The sequence below is a fragment of the Typopeltis vanoorti genome, chromosome 4 (genome assembly GCF_054136105.1).
Source record: "Typopeltis vanoorti isolate ZY-2024b chromosome 4, IOZ_Tvanoo_1.0, whole genome shotgun sequence".
Classification (NCBI taxonomy): Eukaryota; Metazoa; Arthropoda; class Arachnida; order Uropygi; family Thelyphonidae; genus Typopeltis; species Typopeltis vanoorti.
Genome location: NC_143552.1, coordinates 115,383,199 through 115,402,946, shown reverse-complemented (window position 1 = coordinate 115,402,946; position 19,748 = coordinate 115,383,199). Strand labels below are relative to the sequence as shown.

At 35.7% G+C, this 19,748-nt stretch overlaps 1 protein-coding gene across 1 annotated transcript in view; it reads right to left on the bottom strand.

Moving 5' to 3' along the window:
* LOC150107624 (ephrin type-A receptor 4-like) overlaps positions 1-19,748 on the bottom strand; it is a 472,256-nt gene that overhangs the window by 243,090 nt on the left and 209,418 nt on the right. The window contains exon 2 of the mRNA XM_090391433.1: positions 10,126-10,205. Coding sequence (XP_090247559.1) covers positions 10,126-10,205 — 80 coding nt within the window. The remainder of the gene's footprint in view (positions 1-10,125; positions 10,206-19,748) is intronic.

Genomic DNA, 19,748 nt, shown 5'->3' with positions numbered 1-19,748 from the left:
GACGGTACAGAGACGTCAATGACACCGGGTGGAGGTGTATACCCCAGGTACATTCCTTTGCGCCGTCGTCTACGACGTAATCCAATCGGACGACGGGTCAAGGGTCATTACGTTGTATCAGTAATATTCTTTCCGTAGAGGTCTGCCGATCGGATATTCATGGTCGGATAAACGGAGGAAATCCACCTACTTCCAGGAGATGTGTGGGGGGGGGGGGGAAGAAGGACCTTCTTGGGTGGGGTACTATTATCGGATGTGCCGAGGGGGAGAACTCGTGGCTAGTTGTTTTGTTTGTACGGGATCTCCATAAAAATTCCATTATCAGGCGTAGGATTTGGGCGAGGATGGAGTCGAAGCACCTGCATCATTGTTGCTTCAACATTTGCTGGTTAGGCTGCTTGTCGGCCGGTTTTGTACCTGTGACGCTCATGAAAGCAGTTGGGGGGACTGAGTGGGGGAAAGATCGTCCCTTTTATTAAAACGCGATCGATCTTCGCTATCAAACCAATAATTTACGGAGGGAACTTATTTCGTGTATTCGCCTCAGGCTGTCTGTTGGCACGAACCTCTCTCTCTCTCTTTCTTTCTCTCGTGCCACTGACCGCCTACGGCAGTCACCGCTGCAGGGTGCATGCAGCGATTTCTCTTCGTGTCATACATAAATCGGCCACTACCACTGTAAACAAAGTGACGCCGATTTTTGTCGGCACATCCACGTGATTGAACACGCAAACGAACGCACAGCGGCCCAAAGGCTACTATTAAATTCTAGCTTTACATGCCGATCCACCATGTCTGATTAGCGGGTGGCGCGTCCCCTAGCGGCGAACAAAGGAGGTTACTCAGTTTTCGTAAATGTCTGCCATTCGCAGCTGTCCGCCGGGTGGAAGTGATGAACTCAGTGACACTAACAAGGTTGAAATTGGTACCTGGCACACCGATGATCTGGAGGGCACAGATTGACGGAATGTCCTCCGCCTCGTGTTGGTTTAAGGACATCACAAACGGTAATAATAGAGATATTCCATTATGTGAAAGAGCTTACGTGAAACATGTGTCTTGGAACGAAGCAAATGAGTCTTACTAGAACGAAATGACTTATAAAATCTCTCGCAGAACTCGAGGATTGGGTATTGATCAAGTTTAGCCGATGAGCAAAAAAAAAGAAGTAAAAAAAAAACTGTTGTTCGCAGTATGCAATCATTGCTCCCAGTTCACAAAAGTCGTACTGAGTGACTAAAAATTGGATGAGAAATAAATAACATTAAGACTCGACAGAAAGAGTACGCGATTGAATTCTAGCTTTCATGCTTGCTTCCTTCCTTTGCAGCTAATTGAGGAATGAGCTTTTGCTCTATCCCTCGAATAATGGAATTGGATTGAGTTCGTTTGAAAGTTAATTTAGTAAGTATTTCTCTCAAGCCTTTCTTTCTTCCATCCCTTTTTTTTATCTTATTCTTTTCCTTTTTTCCCCCCTGCTCTCTCTCCATTTTTCTCTTTCTATGCGTTCACTCTGTATCTTATCTTTCATTTTTTTTTTTATCTACTAGATAATAAATCATATCTCTAAAAACAACAAATATTTTATCGCACACGTGATTGATGGAGTTTGATGTACTAAAGCATACACGCATCTGTGAGCCATCTGTACACAATTACGAACTATTTGAATTTAAATGTGTGTTTATGTTTGGGAAACAAAGAACGATTTGTGTATATATTCAACATCGAAATTACAATGAAATAAAGGGGAAAAGTTTCCTTGCTTTATATTTGTGATGTGTATGCAATTTTATTAACGGACCACCCTTAAAGGTTTTTTTTTTTTTTCATTACACTAAAGATTTTTTTTTATAAGAGCATTTTAATCGTTTTATGTACACTTCATTGATTATTATTTAAATACGTGCTCGTTTGTAATGAGGAAAATATCACGTTATTAATGAAGTATAACCATGATTCTGATCACTTCTCGGCTATTTCTTTCTTGTATAACAAGAATTCTACAAGAAAAAAATTTCAGATAAAGCAGCGCAGACTTGACTAATGCAAATCCAGACACTTAAGCTCATTATAAAACTTCTAAGATTTCGATTATATTTACATGAGACTCCTAAAGTAATTCTTTTTTTTTTTTTTCGTGTAATTTCCATCATATTCTTTTTATTATTATTAATATATTCCTTTTAGCATTATCAGTAAGAAATGGATATTGAAGGCAAAAATTTACTTAATTATTTTATTAGCAAAAGAAAAGTGTCAAATTCCGTAAATTCAATATCTCAATATTTCAAATGAATTTTATTGAGGACCTTAAGAAATGAATCTTTTCTTAAACTGGTAAGTAAAGCAAATATTACAAAGCATAACAGTTTAAAGAAAACTTGTTTTTTTTTAAATCGAAACTTTACTTAAGAATATACCATGTTTATTTATTTCGTATGGGCTCCCCCATCCCTTAGGAGCGGTTGAGCCCTCCTAATGAGGAACTATGTATGTATTTTATGACTGTAGATCCATGTGTGTACACGGTGCCGGTTTTCCTGTTCTGAGAGACGAAAAACTCGAGTTTCCAGGTGAAGAAACCCCCACACCACCTTCGTATGAGACTGGCTAACTCACCTTTCGTCGAAAGAGACCAAGTAGAGGTTCTTCACGTCAAGGACGGAAAGCGAACCCAGGTCTTTTCTACCAAAGGACCTCCTCTATACAGACTAAGCTATGGAGTATCTATAGCTTAGTCATCTATACAGACTAAGCTATAGAGCCTCCATAGCTTAGTCTGTATAGAGTAAGATATAACAATATATTTGGGGATATTGTTATATCTCTCAAAATTTTAAAAAAACATTTATAAAATTAAAAAAATTAAACATTTTAGTAATTACAGTATATAAAGAAATGCGTACATTTTTAATATAGTATAATAAAGTCCAAATAGGAATAGAAAATTTCCGTATGGATAATGTTGGTTTTAACACTCCTTTGATCCCCCCCCCCCACACACACACCTATCACTCGCAAAATATTTGGTTTCAAATACAGCTATCTACTGATCAGTTTTTGTTCGTGCGTTTCGTGGAAAGCAAAATCATCAAATTACACAACCGATGTCGTAATGGCGGTCAATCAGAATTTAATTTTATAGCTCTTAAAATCCAAATGCTTTTCTCTCTCTCTCTCTGGGGATGTATAAAGTACAGATCTTCAAAAGATGAAGTTACCAACACATCACGAGCATCATTATAAATACATGCACTTCTTTAATGCAGTACTTTTTTTTTCCCCCCAAAGAGCTTTCTAACGTAGAGCGATATAATTATGGACCGATCTACATACACAAACGTACAATGTCAGACTCAAATCATACGTGATATTTCAATCCGCGTTGATTTACTCCTTTGTTTCAAACGTACCCATTACAGACGAAACCGAACGGGAAAGAAATGACGAGAGTATTATACGTTTGGTATCTGATATAAAGTAACAGATGTATGCACGAAAGTGCGTAGGAATTACAAAGCATTTAAATAAGCAGAGCATTAAAAAAAAAAAAAACGAGGAATAATTTTAGGTTGCCTAGAGTGGAAAATGCAGACGTACTTTATCTTCAAGACGTCACTTCGAACGCTGCCTACGACCACTTTGTAGCTTAGATGGATTGAGGACTAATAGTCAGTTTGCATGACCCGTTTCTGGCCCTTCTTCTGAGCCGTAGCTTGGTGCGTCCAACCATCACTTAACAAGTTAGGTGGGGGGAAAAGAGAGAGAGAGAAAGAGTAAAGAAAGAAAGAGAGAGAGAATGTTTTGTCAACAGGGGCACCCGACTGAATGAGGGTACCCGTCCATCACGGTCTTCAACATCATCATCTAATCTTTTGGAATGACGTTCTTGGAGAAAAGAAAGAACGATAATTCACCATCTTCATTTCTGGAGCACTCTGCGTTATGAAGCCCTGTTGTCAGCGCGAGGAAAAACCGTTATCACTCACACTGCCACGAAAAGAAACGCCGGCAGAAAAGATTGAGCTGACTCCTTCCGTCTGCTCTTTGTAGAGCAGTCAATAAAGAACTTCACAAGTAGTCTAGCATTCCATTTTCTAAATGGAGAAATCGACGTCTCCACCGGGAGGTTTTAATAGTAGCGGAGAAGCCGTTTTCCGTAGAGAAGAGGGTTTTAACAAAAAACTAACTCCGACAGTGAAATTACTACGCCTTTCATTGAAAGAGCATTTGCATAGTCCAGAGACAAAAATGGAAAAATTATAAAACAATGAAGTGTGCCCATGTTCATTTTCAAATAATGGAAAAGTGTAACGAACCAAACGCATCGCTTCTTATAAAGGGGGGGGGGCTCTGTAACCAATCATTTTTCTTATTATTTTTGCCTTGCTTCATTAATAATTCTAGAAGGGAGAAAGATGAGGTTAAACGAGAGAAAAAAAAGAAGAAGAAAGCTACTTGATCTTAATTAAGTAACTATATTTCAATGTCTCATTCGCGTAATGACGTCATTCATCTTAATGACGTATTGTTGGGATGAAACAAACGAAGTCTGATTTCATCGTATCTAATTTGCTATGGGGATTAGCTTCTATAAGATAAGTTATAGAAGCTGACCTTTTTTTTTTTATCGTTCTTCTTAAATGTCGTAAAAGGTAATGTAGGTAGGATCGTTCTTTGGAAAAGGTCGAAGGTTAAGATTCTGGCAAATTGACTTAATTTTCCATTAAAAAATCAATAAACGTTGTTAAACTGTTGGGTATCACTCGTGATGCCCAACAGAGTGATGCACGTTGGTGCATCACTCTCCAAAATTAACTTTGAATCCTAACTCCTGCCTGTCAGTTTTAAGTGGTAATTACTTGAGTAAGTAACCAATATCAAAATTTTAACAGAAAGCAAAAAAGGACAAATAAGAAAATCACAAGAGATCCTCGATTTGGTATAGAACAAATATATAAGCACTTTCATCTGAAAAACCTAGGCTCGATTTTCATCATTACGTTGGGAATCTTTATGGACTTTTTTAAATTAAAGATGAGTTAGCCAGTCTCATAAAGAAATTGTAGAGTTTTGATTCCGAAAACTCGGGTTTTTTTCCCTTAAGAAAAAAAAAACGGACAAAGAACACGTGTTAATTAATAGACAAAAACACTGTGCAATGTGTGTAATGAGGTAGTGCCGACAGTGGACTGTAGTGTTGATAGTGGAATGGCCTCACGTAATGAGTTCTAAGACTTCATGGAGAAGTTGTAATAATATTATATAATAATAATAAAATATCACAAAAAATTTCTTGAAGAATTTCCTTAACAGTGAATATTTAAAAGCTTTGAAGTAATTAGATTTCATTATAATAGGACCTTATGTGAATGTCAGCCAATAAATAATGGATATGTTGTTTGGGGTTAAGGTTTCGTATAGTATTTCCGGTAATGTGTATTTCTGGTTGCTATGTTGGAAACAGCGACAGTAATTATTTGCTGATTCATTGGGAATTCTTCATGTTCGACTTCAACACCAGTTCTGTTCAAATTTAGAGTCTGTCTCCTAGAAGACTACTGAGATTTTATCTCAGTATTTTATTTTATTCATTAAGAAGATATGAAACTTTTGGAGTACATTGTAAATGAAGTAAATTGTAAGTATACGGGAAATGGACGATGTACGCCATTCGAAGCAAAATGACAGGAATAGAAGAAATATGCAATTGTTATTTCTATATGGTGTTGAGACTTGAATATTGACATTTTATCCAATGCACAGATAAGAAGAATCCACAAACGGCCTTTCATGACGATTAAGACACGATCGTATTTCCTCTTTCTTTTATTTAAATTTGTGAAAAAAAGTCTCATGTTTGTTCCTATGGCCGGAAACTCTGATCAAAACAGTTGAAAAAGATTTCGTAGATCTTTTGAGAATGCGATAAGTTGCAAAACAGAAACTCCTGGAGTAATCATCGACCGAAATAAATGACATAATTGATTGCAGCAGCGGAAATGTAGAAGCTTTGCAGAATATGGTCGTATATCAGCGATCGCGAATAAAAAAATATAAAAGAACCTTAAAAATATCGAATTAGGGCACGGAAATTATTAGGAGGAAGATACGCGAAAAACTCAAAGATCTAATTCATAAAATTGACAGAGAAAACCACTTTGAAATAGAGAATTGAAGATAAGTTTACTTCTTGTCATTTAAAATTTCAAATAAACCGTGGTAGTTTTGATCATCATTGATATTGGTGACATTAATATGTGAAGGAATATCGACCATTTTAAGGCTGGTGCCTGACCGCTACAGAACATAATTACCATTCGCAAAGGGGGAGAGAAGAGTGTGTTCTCCTAGTCTGTCTCGCGGGATGAAAAACCCGAGTGTCCAAGAGAAAAAGCTCTGCCATCTCGTATAAAACCGGCTGACTCACCTTCACTTGAAAAGCTCTGATAAAAGTTCTTCGCGTCCGACTTTCCAACCAAAGGACATCGGCGAAACCCATTGAGCTACCATGCTTCTTAATCTTTAAGTGACGAAGGCTCGATAATCATTTTCTGATATGTTCCTTCATTACAGGACACTCTGAGAGTACTACATAATTAAGTGTACGTCATCACTAACTTCCTATCAACAATTTTCTTCCAAATTGATTTGTTATTTGTAAGATTCCCTGTCTAGCCTTTTCATTTCGGTCTTCTAAGATACTGGTATCTGTATAAATCCACCCCGGATCTTCGTTTCCTCTGGGCCGTTTTCCTGCCACCCTAACAAACACCTGTTTTACTAACCTTTCATCTTTTATTCTGCTTAGAGCATACCAGCTTAGATCAGCTCTAACATATTCTCGATTGTCAAGTCTTTCTAAGATATTTATTTTTAATGCGATTCTGGCATCGATGCCGTCTGTTAACTTCCCTGATTTTCCTTAAAACTCTTATATTTAATCTCTACTGATCTAATCTTAATACTCTAGTAGTGAAATCTTTATTTTATTTAATATATCTCTATATAACGGTGAACATACTTCTTAATCATATAGTTTATTTAATTTAATGATAAGCATACTCAATCATTTTATTTTTTTAATTTTTGCACATGCAAAATAATACACTACGAAATCATAATTAAATACTGTAAATAAAGTAGTGAGAAGATTTTCATCGGCAAGAAGTGTAATATAGTTTATTATTATCATTACCGTCTACATTACTCAATCCTCCATTTACACACCATATCATGTGAATGACGTGTCTCCATGAGGGAATTTGAAAAACGCGTTCCCGTGAGAAATATGTCTACCTCCAATATGAGATCGGCTAGAGATACATGAGAGATTTCTCTCAACATGACAAGAACCGAACTCAGGTCTTTTCTGGTCTAAGAGTACAGTGTTACTCGTTCAATTGAACTATGGAAACAAGAAACTGTATCGTTATTTTTATTTATTTTTTTTTTTTCAAGTCATATGCTGAGATCCAAATAAGATCAAAACTATTCTGAGCAGCAATTTTCTCAAATCAAAAACGTTGGCGATAACAGTGGAATGTTCCGTTTTTCAGACAACGCCACGCCTCTACATAAAAAAAAAAAAATTAAAAAAAGACATTTTAATTATTTCTACATTATTAAATTACTGCAGAATATTTAATCGAGAAAGTACATTTCATGTTACTGGCATATTTAGTTTGTCTAAATGCTTGACGATTTTCATCAATTAAAAGACGCCTCCTTCTTAGCCACTGGAAATAGTTCATGGTTGAAAAGACTTGGGTTCAAATCCTTTCCAAGATATAAAAACTTTTGTAAGTTTTTTTTTTAGGTGAAAGTAAGCTATCTGGTCTCATGCTATCTGGTGATGGGAGTTCGTTCCTCTCTGAAAATTAGATAGCTACTCCCGAAAAAAAGATAAGCCAGCAGGAAGCAGGAAAATACACATAATGAACAGACTTGCCCCCTTAGTTGTCTCGGCATTTTTCCAAACAATCCGAAAATCTCCGAAGCGTCGTTTAGCACGACAGAGAATTTCGAAGCCCCTATCCGGCTCCGTTGGTTGGAATGATCTAAAATCAAATCCTACCAAGAATGCATTAACTTTACTGAGCCTTTTCTACAGATGAACAGTAGGGTATCAAGCGAAGGTGGTTCCCTCCCCCACCCTTCATTACATCCCTAGTCTAAACCATAACTAACAACTTTCCACTCCACCCATCAATAAGCCTGCAAGCCAAGTATATCGTATTTTGATGCAATAATAACGCTATGCATAATTTGTTATCGATCTGAGTGTCACTGAATACATAAATATAATTTCTAGAATAGATGACTTTATCTTTTCTCTATGGTAATCTGCTTCAGCGAATGCTATTATATCCTCTAATTAGTTTTGGTGCTTACCAGATGACAACGACAACTGGACTAAAGCAATGAATTAATTCAGTGGTTTCCATAGAGAAACCAATAATAGACCGCAATTTAAAATTATCTAATCTTACCTTTATTTCTTTTTCTTAAGAAGTTTTGAATACTACTTCGATTCAGAAACAAGAGGAATGCTAATATTGACGATAACATTGTGGCAGTTCCCTACTACTGTTTTTATCAGCTCTTTATTAATTCTACCTCTCCCCCACATTCTTACCCTCCGCGACAATAGCTAATAAGACTGGTGATATTTGTACAGTATTTTTATATCGTTTGCAGCATTCAGATACATTGTGGAGGAAAAATGAGCAATTACCCTCTAAGTATTTGCCATTGACAACAAAAATAAAATTGTTAGCGAATATTGTTAAAGAGAGAAGTTTTAATGTCGTTTGGAACAACGACTTTGAAAATCCCAGTAAATAAATTACAATTTATAATTAATTAGAATTAAAATTGGAATTAATATTATTAAACTGCGTATTGAAAATTAAATAAAAACTATGTTTAATGCATAAAATAAAATTAAGCAAACTATATATTATTATAAAATAATTATTATATTTATATCAAAACTCTCCGAATGTTCTGTTTGAAAAAATAAATTTTAAAAATGTTTATTTAATATTATGCACAACAGAAATTGTATTTATTATGTAAACAGCGCCACCGCGAAGCAGCGGAGATTTCATGCAATGAATATATTGATAGAGACAAAATAATGCATTGATATGCAGGTATGTATGCAATTTCATCTATTTATGTCAAATAACTGTTCGCTCACTAGTTTGATTATTGATGATATTATTTGGTTAAGAACCGTAATACACGAGCTTACATACACACACGTGTATATATATATATATACTAAACTAAATCTTGTTAACGGTGGCTAGATTCAATATGCACTGGCCATTTATCATAACTGTAGAAAGCGAAATGGAATTAACTTTATGTCGAAACATCAAAGCAGTGTTATTCGAGAGAATTATATGGTAACCCGGTATATTTGTTTATATAGCGAATAAATCGCCCCACTACAAACAGCATTGCCAATTGTTGAAAAGCAAGACTTTAATGGACATTTATATTACAGCCATCGTATTTTGCTTTGGCTGTGTCAAAACAGCGCCCTCATGCGGATGGGTTAACTCTATATTAATTAACAGAATATTCAAAATAAATCTGAAAATTTATAAATATGAATAGGAAGAAACATTCAATCATTCCGATGAAAATGTTCTTTTGAATTTTGATTTATTTTAAAATAATTTATGAAACATTTAGACAAGAAATAATAAAAATGCAACTTGCATTATAACTATTTTCCATTTGAAAAAAAAAAAAAAAATAATAATAACTAAAAGAAAGGGTCGATGTCTGAGACTAAAAATGTGATTTGCAAAAAATTAATTGGACCTTCAAGAATTACCAAATTTAACTAAAAAGATCTCATTTGTAGTATGATAAAAAATAAAGTTGTGCTTTAATTAAAAAAAAAAAAAGACTTAAAAAATTAAAAGCGCTTTTTTTTTTGACACAGGCACCAGTAATTTAGCACAAGCCCTTCTTAAAAAAAAAAAAAAAAGCTAGTGAGAAGTTATGGTGGTTTATTCAAAGTAGTAATTATCCTTATTAACATCATTTTATTTATGTATTTTTATTTTTTAAATTCAGTGTATAAAAGGCTATCCAACTCACCCCTGGTGTCCGCGATTGTGGTCCATAGGGATACCTTGTCCAGTCTAAGGAACTTTCCAGCGTTGTATCCAGTAGTACAACTGAAATACAAAGAAAAATATTTATGTCATTTATTAAATGACTTTATTTAAGCATTTGAAAGAAGAAGAAAAAACAACAACCTTATTTTGATACTTTTTTAAATAAAATCTTTCAGTTACGAAAACATGTTCCTCTTTTAGAATATTTCATTTTCTTTTAGCGAAAATATGTTCAAGAAAGAAGAGCCATATGCAAATAAGCTAATTTCTAAAAGGAACCGTGACTCTTAATTGCAAAATGAAAAAATTTTAAAGCCTAAATGTGAAATAGATTAAAAAAATTATGCATGATAAATTATTGGAGATTGCATGTTTAGTATAGCACTGGTTTTAGTGCTCTGTATAGAAGTGAACACTTGTTTAGGATAGCGAAGTATGAGGAACATTGTTTGTCTGAGTGACAGGGACCCGTCAATGCTACGAGAGACTTATGGGATAAATAGTCCTATGTGTTGTCTCCCGACGTTGGTAATCAATCATTTAAGTACACTAGTGAGAATCCTGATACCATCCATTAGTCAAATGCATCAACGTCATCCTATACGTTCGGAGGATTGGGGGGGGGGGGGTATGCCACTGAGGATGCATTATCCGTGTGTGATGGCTTTTGGCCCTAGATGAAAATTGCACTACTAGCAATATTATCTTAGATCTACAATAACCGAAAACAAGTTTAACAAACACTTTAAAAAAGTCAAAAATAACCGAAAAGATTCAATTTAAATTGTTTACATCCATTTGATATGCTTATCGAAATGTAATCAAGCGAAAAAAAAATTCTGTTTATTTATCGGATATTTTAAAATGTCTGTTATGGCAGCTTTTTGACGTTAATTACCTCCAATTCAAAAAAGAAAAGAAAAAAAAAACGAAGGGAAACGTAAGGGCTGGAAAACTAAGGGGAGGTCAGGCTTCTAAACGTGGTCTACAACGATGTGGTACTCATAACAAATACGAAAAATGACTCCCGTGGAGGCATGAAAAGTATGTTACTTATTTTCACCCCATCTTTCCCCCCTCCTCTCGGTCCCCTTTCTTCTGTCCACAGAGACGACAGAATAAACTGTCCGCAATAAAGATGGATAGGCACTCCTGGGAAAGTGCCATCACAGTGGGACGGGCGGGAGCCAATAGTGACAAGTTCTGACTTCATGTGTCGCACTGGGGTAACAAATTGCACTCCTTAGTGAAACGGTTACGGGTCTGTGCTTCGGGACAACACTGCTCGTAATGTATGAGGAGGGGTAGGTCGAGCTGACCTGCCTGACCTGGTAATCCGCAAGAAATGGACGGAGGCCAGGATAAAATTAAGATTTATTGTGTATCCCCGGTGAGAATGGCAAAGATTCGGAAAAGCAGTATGATGTAGTGGGCTTCACAGAGAAACACAAAAGGTTTCGGAGGGTTTTAGCGTTAGGTGATATTCTCTCATATTTCCCCTCCATCCCATTTCCTTGAGGGAGCTATTAAGATGCGCTCGCTAACTTTAAAAGAAAAAAAAAAAAAATGTGTAAATAGCCCGCTGTCAAGCGACTCTCCTCCCAAAAGGAAAATAAAAATGACACGGAATGGAAAGGTATGCGTGTGGAGACCTTTAGTTCCTATTTAACCCTTTGAAATGCAATAAGGAATGCGGAGAAGATTGATTGTTGGATCCTGTTTAGTAGCTATAGCGATAAAGTTGTCCGCATATATTTGGCGAAATAGTACGTATCGGTTCCCCTGAGGTCATTGCAAACCATACGTCCAGTCTGGTGGACGATCTTTTAACCATGATAGAGAGTATTTTAACAACAAGAAAATGATTTATTTTGATATAAAACTATGCACTTTATCCCACTCCATTTGTATTTGCTTCGGCATTGTGAAAAATTCTATGGAAACCTGAAAAATACTTTTAAAAAAATGACCGCTTATTTCTGAAAACTAAGATTGACGGAACTCTTCCATCTTTTTTTATCCTTACACCCGATTTTTTTCCTTGGTTTATAAAGAAATTCCATAAAAATACGACATCCTTGTTATGATCGCCAATATCAGACTACAGATGTAATCGGGAACATCTTAATATCAGAAAGTTTTTGAAATTTGTTTCGAAAACATGCAAGAGCAAATTAAAAAAGAAAAAAACATTGTGGACCATTATATTACAATAGTAAACTGCAGCAATGCTAAGAAAATATGTCTGAAATTAATTTTTTTTAGAGTTTCTTAATGATCCAGCATTTAATATTTTGCGTTCACCAGTGACACGAACATTTACTTTTATTTGAATAATCGAATACTTTCCAGTTTATTACAAAGTTTTTCAAACTTTTTGATGCGACGAACAGCTGTACCAGTCAGGAACATTAGAACAAATCGCTTTCATGAATGAAATATTAAAGTTTATAAGAAATTGCATGACAGAAAAGCACAACACAAGCTTTTAATATCTGAACTATAGCAAGTAACAGTCTCTCCCACTTTAAAGTTATGGACTTTCTAAATCCAGATTTAAATTCAGTAGCTTACTGATTTAGGCATTTGTTTTCGTTCGCTAACTACAGGAAAATAAATGTATATATAATCAATGCCATGTTTTAATGGACATTCTGAAATAAACAGCCATTTCTATTTAATATAGGCCTCTGCAATTCAAGCTAATGTAATCACATATATGTGAATCCCACTCGAGAAAAGTTGCAGATCGATAGTACTGAAGGTGACCTAAGAGTCACATAATCCAGAAACTCCGGATACTAAAATTGGAACACGCCACATCAGGCTTCCAGTAAGTAAGTAAGATAGTAATCTCAAACCATTGGGCAAAATTCACCTACTGCAGTGGGATTCGAACCTAAAGTTTGTTGGCTGGAAAGCAGATGACGTCCAATTGTCCAGACAGATGTACATTTGATGTTTTCATTTATTTATCCTTTTGTTTTCCTCCAAAGGCAAAAAATCTAAATTATAACAGTTGTTACCACGTATCCAAATCAGACAGAATTAATTCTTAACAATTAGAGAAATAAATTGTATATAAGCGAATTCGGAGCATTAAAATGTATTGAAATAAATGTTTTTATGTAAACTATATAAGCCACTAAATAATATATTATCATTTTAAGTAGAAGTAATTTGCAAATTGAAAAATGATTTTACAAGATGTGGTTTTTGTGTATTTCATTAAAATTACCTTTCTTTTTATGAAATATATACAGTGACATTGTATTCCATTACATGTGATTATTGGTATGGCACAGGAAAATCTAATATACTTGATTTAATGTAATTGACTCTGATAAATGCTAATATGATCTTTAGATTTTTTTGGTTGTTGTTATTGGAATATAGTAAATTTATTTCATTTGTATTGCTATCCTTTTCAAGATATATATATATATATACAGGGTGTTCGGGATAAATTTGACATATTTATAATTAATTATATTTTTCCGTAAGTTACATGTATTAACACACACTTCTCTTCATTTAAAAGTTTGGACCCTTCTTCATTCATATACAAGATGTCAGAAAGGATGGATAGCTGGAACCCACCTGAATCATGGAAGAGAATAACTTGTATCATGATGATTCGTGCCCGCCATCAAAATAAGGATATTACGACTGCTGCCCAATGCTCCCTGAATACAGTAAAAACAATCAGGCATGAACTAGAGACTTGCAATGGTAACTACGAGGATGTAGCAAGAAGAAAGATCCCTAGCAGACGATCTGATTGCGTTCGTACAGCAGAATTCCTCGCAAATCTGCAGGAACAGGTGTTGAAGAACCCTGGCATTGGAATTCGGGCTTTGTTCGTGGAGTTGCTAACTGTAGTCAAGCCCTGGATAACAAGGGTAGCCAATGGTAGGCCGTATGTATGGCAGCAGGATTCGGCCCCTTGCCACACCTCTGGGAAAAGTCAAAAATGGTTGTCTGAAAATTTCTACGACTTCACCAGTCCAAATGTTTGGCCTCCAAACTCCCCAGACCTTAACCCCATGGATTATTTTGTATGGGGCGCAGTTGAAAAAGACACCAATCGCACTTCCAGTAATACAAAAGCCCAGTTAATGGATAAAATTAAAACAGTTTTTGCGGCCCTTCCCAGGGAGACTGTAGCATCAGCTTGTTCGAGGTTCCGAAGCAGAATTGAAGCTGTGATCGATGCTAATGGTGGTTATTTTGAGTAAATCTTGTTGATAGTATTGTAATTAACTCTGCCTGTAATGTTTTTTTGTCAATTCATTAAATTTAATAGATACAAAGAAGATTTTCTTTTTCCTTACGAAACTGTCAAATTTATCCCGAACACCCTGTATATATATATATATATATATATATAAAAGGAGTGTTGGTGTTGCGAAACCAGGTATCATCCTGGTATTCGATAGGAGGAACTTTACTAAGCCTTTTTTTTTTTTCAGGCGACGCTAAATTAGCTAAGCTTCAAGCGAGATAGATCTTCTCTTCCAGGAACTATTTTTCTTCCCATTCTCCCCCCCCCTCCCAATAAAAGAAAGAGGCTAAACGCGAATTCAACAGATATAATAAATGATATGCCAGTGAACAGGCTAGGATGTGTGTGTGATTACACACACATCATTCAACCCACAGAAGTCAAGAAACAAATGATGATCAGTTTAGCGTTGACTTCCCCCCCACTCTCTCTCAACGTTATACTATTCGGATCAGCTATAGACCTCCCTTATCTCTCTTATTTTTCATATCTTACATCATCATCACTATCATCCAGCTTTCTTTAGTCCACTACTTCAGTCGAATGCTACTCCATATTTCTTCCATTTTAACCGATCTTACCCCTCTCTCTTCCACAAATGGCCCAAATATCTTTTATCTTGTCCATTCCATTGCACTGCGTACTCGGCTATTGCTAGACATTCTCATCACATCTCGTCCTCTTCAGTGCATTTATTGTCTTTTATTATTATCGCAAATCTATTGCGACTGTTTGTTTTCTTACCCACTGTTAGGCTTTTAATCTAAGCGTGTTATTTCCAGAATGTTTTTTTTTTTTTGTTTCGATGCGTTATTTTCAGTCTTTTCGATCATCTTTTAGAAAGGCTTGAAATTTCACTACCATATTGCTCAAATAGTTTTTCATCCCGCTCCATCTAGCCGATATTTCTCTATTAAATTTATTCTATCACTTATATTTAATTATATATTACAGGAAAGAAGAAATATCGTATCTGAAACGATCGAAGACTGCAAACCAAGCCAGTGGATTATTGGAACAATACAAGAAGCATAACTGGCAATCTGTAAAATAATGATGGTATGTCTTTTTGCCATCGCCTATAACATGCAGAGTGATGTTGAGCAGAGCAAGTTCCTATTGTTGAAACCAATGGCAATTTAAACAAAATCTGATGATATCTTGCATTTAATGACACGTACAGTTAAGTTGTTTTGAATTAGAACCGACTAAGGTTATGAAGCCAGTGTGTTGTCTGTTTTCTGGGATGTAAAACTCGAATTTCGACTTTGAGTAAACTGTCGCCTCTTTATACCGGCTAAGGTATCGTCAAATGAAAAGCTTTTATAAAGGTTTCTTTGCGTCTTAGAATTCAAATCCATGTCTTTTCATTCCAGTGGCATCGTCGATGCCGACTGAGCTACGAAGGTACTACGGCTTTACGGACTTTATCAATTGAACTCAAGTTTTTCTTCTTCTTCAATTAGCTTTCTATTCTTCTCTCTTGCGCTTGATAACATTAACGAAAGGCTTCCTTAAATGCCCGTCCTCAAGCCCATAACAATCCAATAAAGGTACAATCATTGTTATTTTATAAGATTATAATTATCAAGCTAATATTCGTGTCGTCTTCGTTTTACTGTCCTCGCTTCGTTTCCTGTACGATCTAATTCGCACGGTGCCTGATAATTGCTGCAACTTCTACCGAAGTTTACGGCTTATCTGTACAAAATTCATTTGACACGAACTTTTCATGACCTTCCCTGCCAGCTGCCTCCTTAAAATAACTCGATAAAACAGCTTCTCTAAGTGAATATTGTAGAGGAGAGAGAGAGAGAGAGAGAGAGAGAAAGGGAGAGAGAGACGATAATTAAGAATAATTTAACCAATTTACACACGGCTCTCCACAAACAAGAGGGAATTTACAAGAAGATTTTTCTCGCCCAAAAGCTTCGAAGGCTGTGACGCCTTCGCCCCGCTTATTACTTCCGCACATGAGCTGACGAGTAGAATAATAAACGCAGTCCAAAAAGTGTGCTGGAATGTGTCGAAGAAATCGAATTACTTAACAAAGGGTTCGTTTCGCCAAGTTCGTAACAACAGGGAGAGGAACTGTCAACTTATTTCGCTCACGTATCACCTAATAAGCGGAGAGAACTTCTCTTTCCCCCGTTTTCTGTGCACTGTCTGCCAGCAGTGGCTTTATTTCATCACGGCCAACAATAACTGCACGGACGAGCACTGCGTTTCTCGGCCTCCAACAATGGGGCCACAATCAGCGAAATTGTTTCCCAATTAAGCCTAAATGGAGTGTTCTCATACGCCTGCATCAATATCACTTGATGGCCATGTTTGTGCAACACCTGCGTAATTTTATTGGCATCTCCAAGCTTTGCCTTTTGTTGCTACAGCAACCACTTTCTCGAACCGTTCCTTTTGTCAGAAATGGCCCTTGATACAAGACGACAGATCAAATTACTTGTCCAGAGGTAATTTGTGTATATGTCGACACACTCGCGTTGTCTCTTTCTGCGTGCGTGCGTGCGTGCGTGTGTGTGTCATACTAGACGAGGTCAGCTTTCTCCTCCTGAGCACATAATTTCCATTCTGAACAATTTAAATATTTATATGTAGAATTAATATTTTGAAAGTACTTTTTTATAGTCTCTCTCTCTCTCTCGTCTGTGTGTGCGTGCGCGCGCTCCGCGTTATTTGTACAGAAACTTTCAAAAATAGTCAGTCCTCGTTATTTGTATACGTTTATTATTTATTTTTGATTTCATTCTGTTATAAAAACTCAATTCTTGAACTTCCATTATAAGAGAAATACAAAAATTTCGACACTTCTTTTGAAAATGACCACCATTTGCAACAGAATGCTGAAGTATGAGGTTTTCCCGACACAATTATATTTCTCTACATCTTTGCTTCTACAGTTCATAGACTTCCAACAGCGTTCAGGTAGGTTCACGAGACTCAAGATGAACGTCTTTTAGAAGAAACTGCATTTTCGCCACTGTCTGATCTCGTCATTTAACGCAATGTTCTTTAAATGTTCCTTCAGAGATGGAACAGAAGTTGATATACAGGATGTGTGGTCCATGACAGCGAATGAAGGTAATCAGTGAATCCACTTCGTGTCAGAACGAACTCTTCGAATCCACGCCTTGAATTCTTGTGTGTCCATTGGGACACTACAAGAATTCAAGAATGTAGTGCTCAGAGAATTAATTGGGAGCGCCAGTAGGCATGAATTCTGAATACATTAGAGGACTCACTTCTCAGAAAAGTGGTAACGCGATTGACATTGCGGACCCGTGAACCCTACAGTAAATCGAACTGATGTCTATATACTGCTCTCTCTCAAAATAACTTTTAACCATCGAATATCAGTGTGTAGTACGTGTTGTAATCAGCAATCATATGCTGTTTTATTTGCATTGAGATCGTTTTTGCCTATGGCTATCACTCTTTACTATGATTCACATGCCTAAAACTTCAAGACTTTGTTCAATAGTAAGATTGAGAAAGATCAGTTGCTGAATAACCCTTTAGCTCACTTCATTGTGTATCGAGACACCGAGTCTCTTTTTAGTCCATTTTTAGATACTTTTGTGGTCAGTGTTTATTGAATGATATCCGAAATTCCACCACTTTTTTAAAAGCCCTAAAATATTAGCAGCAAGTTACTATTGAAATTCGAATATGCCATACTAACCCTATCTCTTCATTATCTTTGTTCTTGGGGCGGTACTACCTCAATCCTATGAAATAAGCTCTCGTTTATCAACATTTCTCCAGAACGATCTACAGATATCTTTGAAAAAGAAAAAAAAAAAAAAAAAAAAAAAAGGTTCGCCTGGCTATCTCCTACCTCATAGGATTTAGAGAGTGAAGTCTATGCTGGAAGCAATGGTAGGATCGCAGCTAACCTTTCCACACATAATTCGTAAGACAATCACAAACATTTACGCTCATGGTAGGATTCGAACCCACAACCTGTTGGTTTGGAGTGATTGATACGCTGTGTATTCGGTATTAAAAAAATAACAATTTAAGTTTAGAATAAAACTTAGCGCCTTCCGCTGTCTGTATATATTAAATATAACTTACTATAAACTTAGAATTTGTGATACTTCCTAAGTATATGTACATATTAGTCACATTATTTTTATTTTCATCAAGTTCATTTGATTTTATACTAAGGTACAAAGGGCCTGAACGATCCCGGGCTGCGAACCCCAACACCGAGGAGATCTCCTTCGATATTAATTTTATTTTATTCTTTTTTGTTTTTGTTTTTACAAAGAACATAAAAAATGTATAAAAACCAGTATGCAATAAAAGCATACTGGTTTTTATATAATTTTCAGTTGATAACAATGGCCTTTATTTAAATTGTTTTTTCTTTTTTTTTTTTTTTTTTCGTGAAAGTGAGTATCTTATACAGAGGTTGAAGGGGAAAATTACACTTTTTCATCTCGCAAAATAGGGAAACCCACCGGAGAACAGATGCAATTAATAGGGATTCAAAATTTGATAGGATGGAATGCTAAGTTCCTGATAATTATCAAGGGAAGCACCAAGAACAACATAAAATTAATAGTCTCCAATGGATGACCTTAATAAAAAAAAAGTTATTACGCTCAAAAAAAAGTAACTAGGTCAAATGTTATTAAGTTACTAATTGCTAGGCAAATTTTTATATTTTTTTGCAAACTAAATATAAGCTAAGAAATTGTAAAAGAATGATGTCTACCATCTTTGTAAAAAAGTTGACGAATAAGTGGGTAATGTTCCTGACAGTTTCATTTGACGTAATGCATTTAATAAATGATTTATGATAACTATTAGTCCTGGGTGCGCAAAGCTGTCGTTTCGTTCCCCTTTTTTTTATTTTGGGGTTCTCCTTCCCAATTAAAATATATCTGTCAGTGTAAATTAGATTTAAACGAAGTTTTAAAAGAAATATTTGAACATATATCTGATACCTCATAGATCCTCATGTCTAGAAGGAAGGAAGGAATATGAACACGCATTTATTTTTTTTGTGGGGGGGGGGGATATTTATCTTGTCGCATATTATATGCATTTGTCAGTCGAGAGAGAGACAGAAGTAATTTAAAAATAATACGTACTGTTCAGTCTATTTAATATCTTGCGATTAAAAACAAGTTCAGTTATTACACCTGCTGTAAAGTCTGATACATATTCGATTTTATTTTAATATTCCTAGGAGGCGCTGTCCTAATAAATATCTGTAAATGAATATTTTCCTTGATTACTTCCGAAATAATTCTTGTCTCAAATGTACGGCTTTTTTTTTTTTTTTTTTTTCT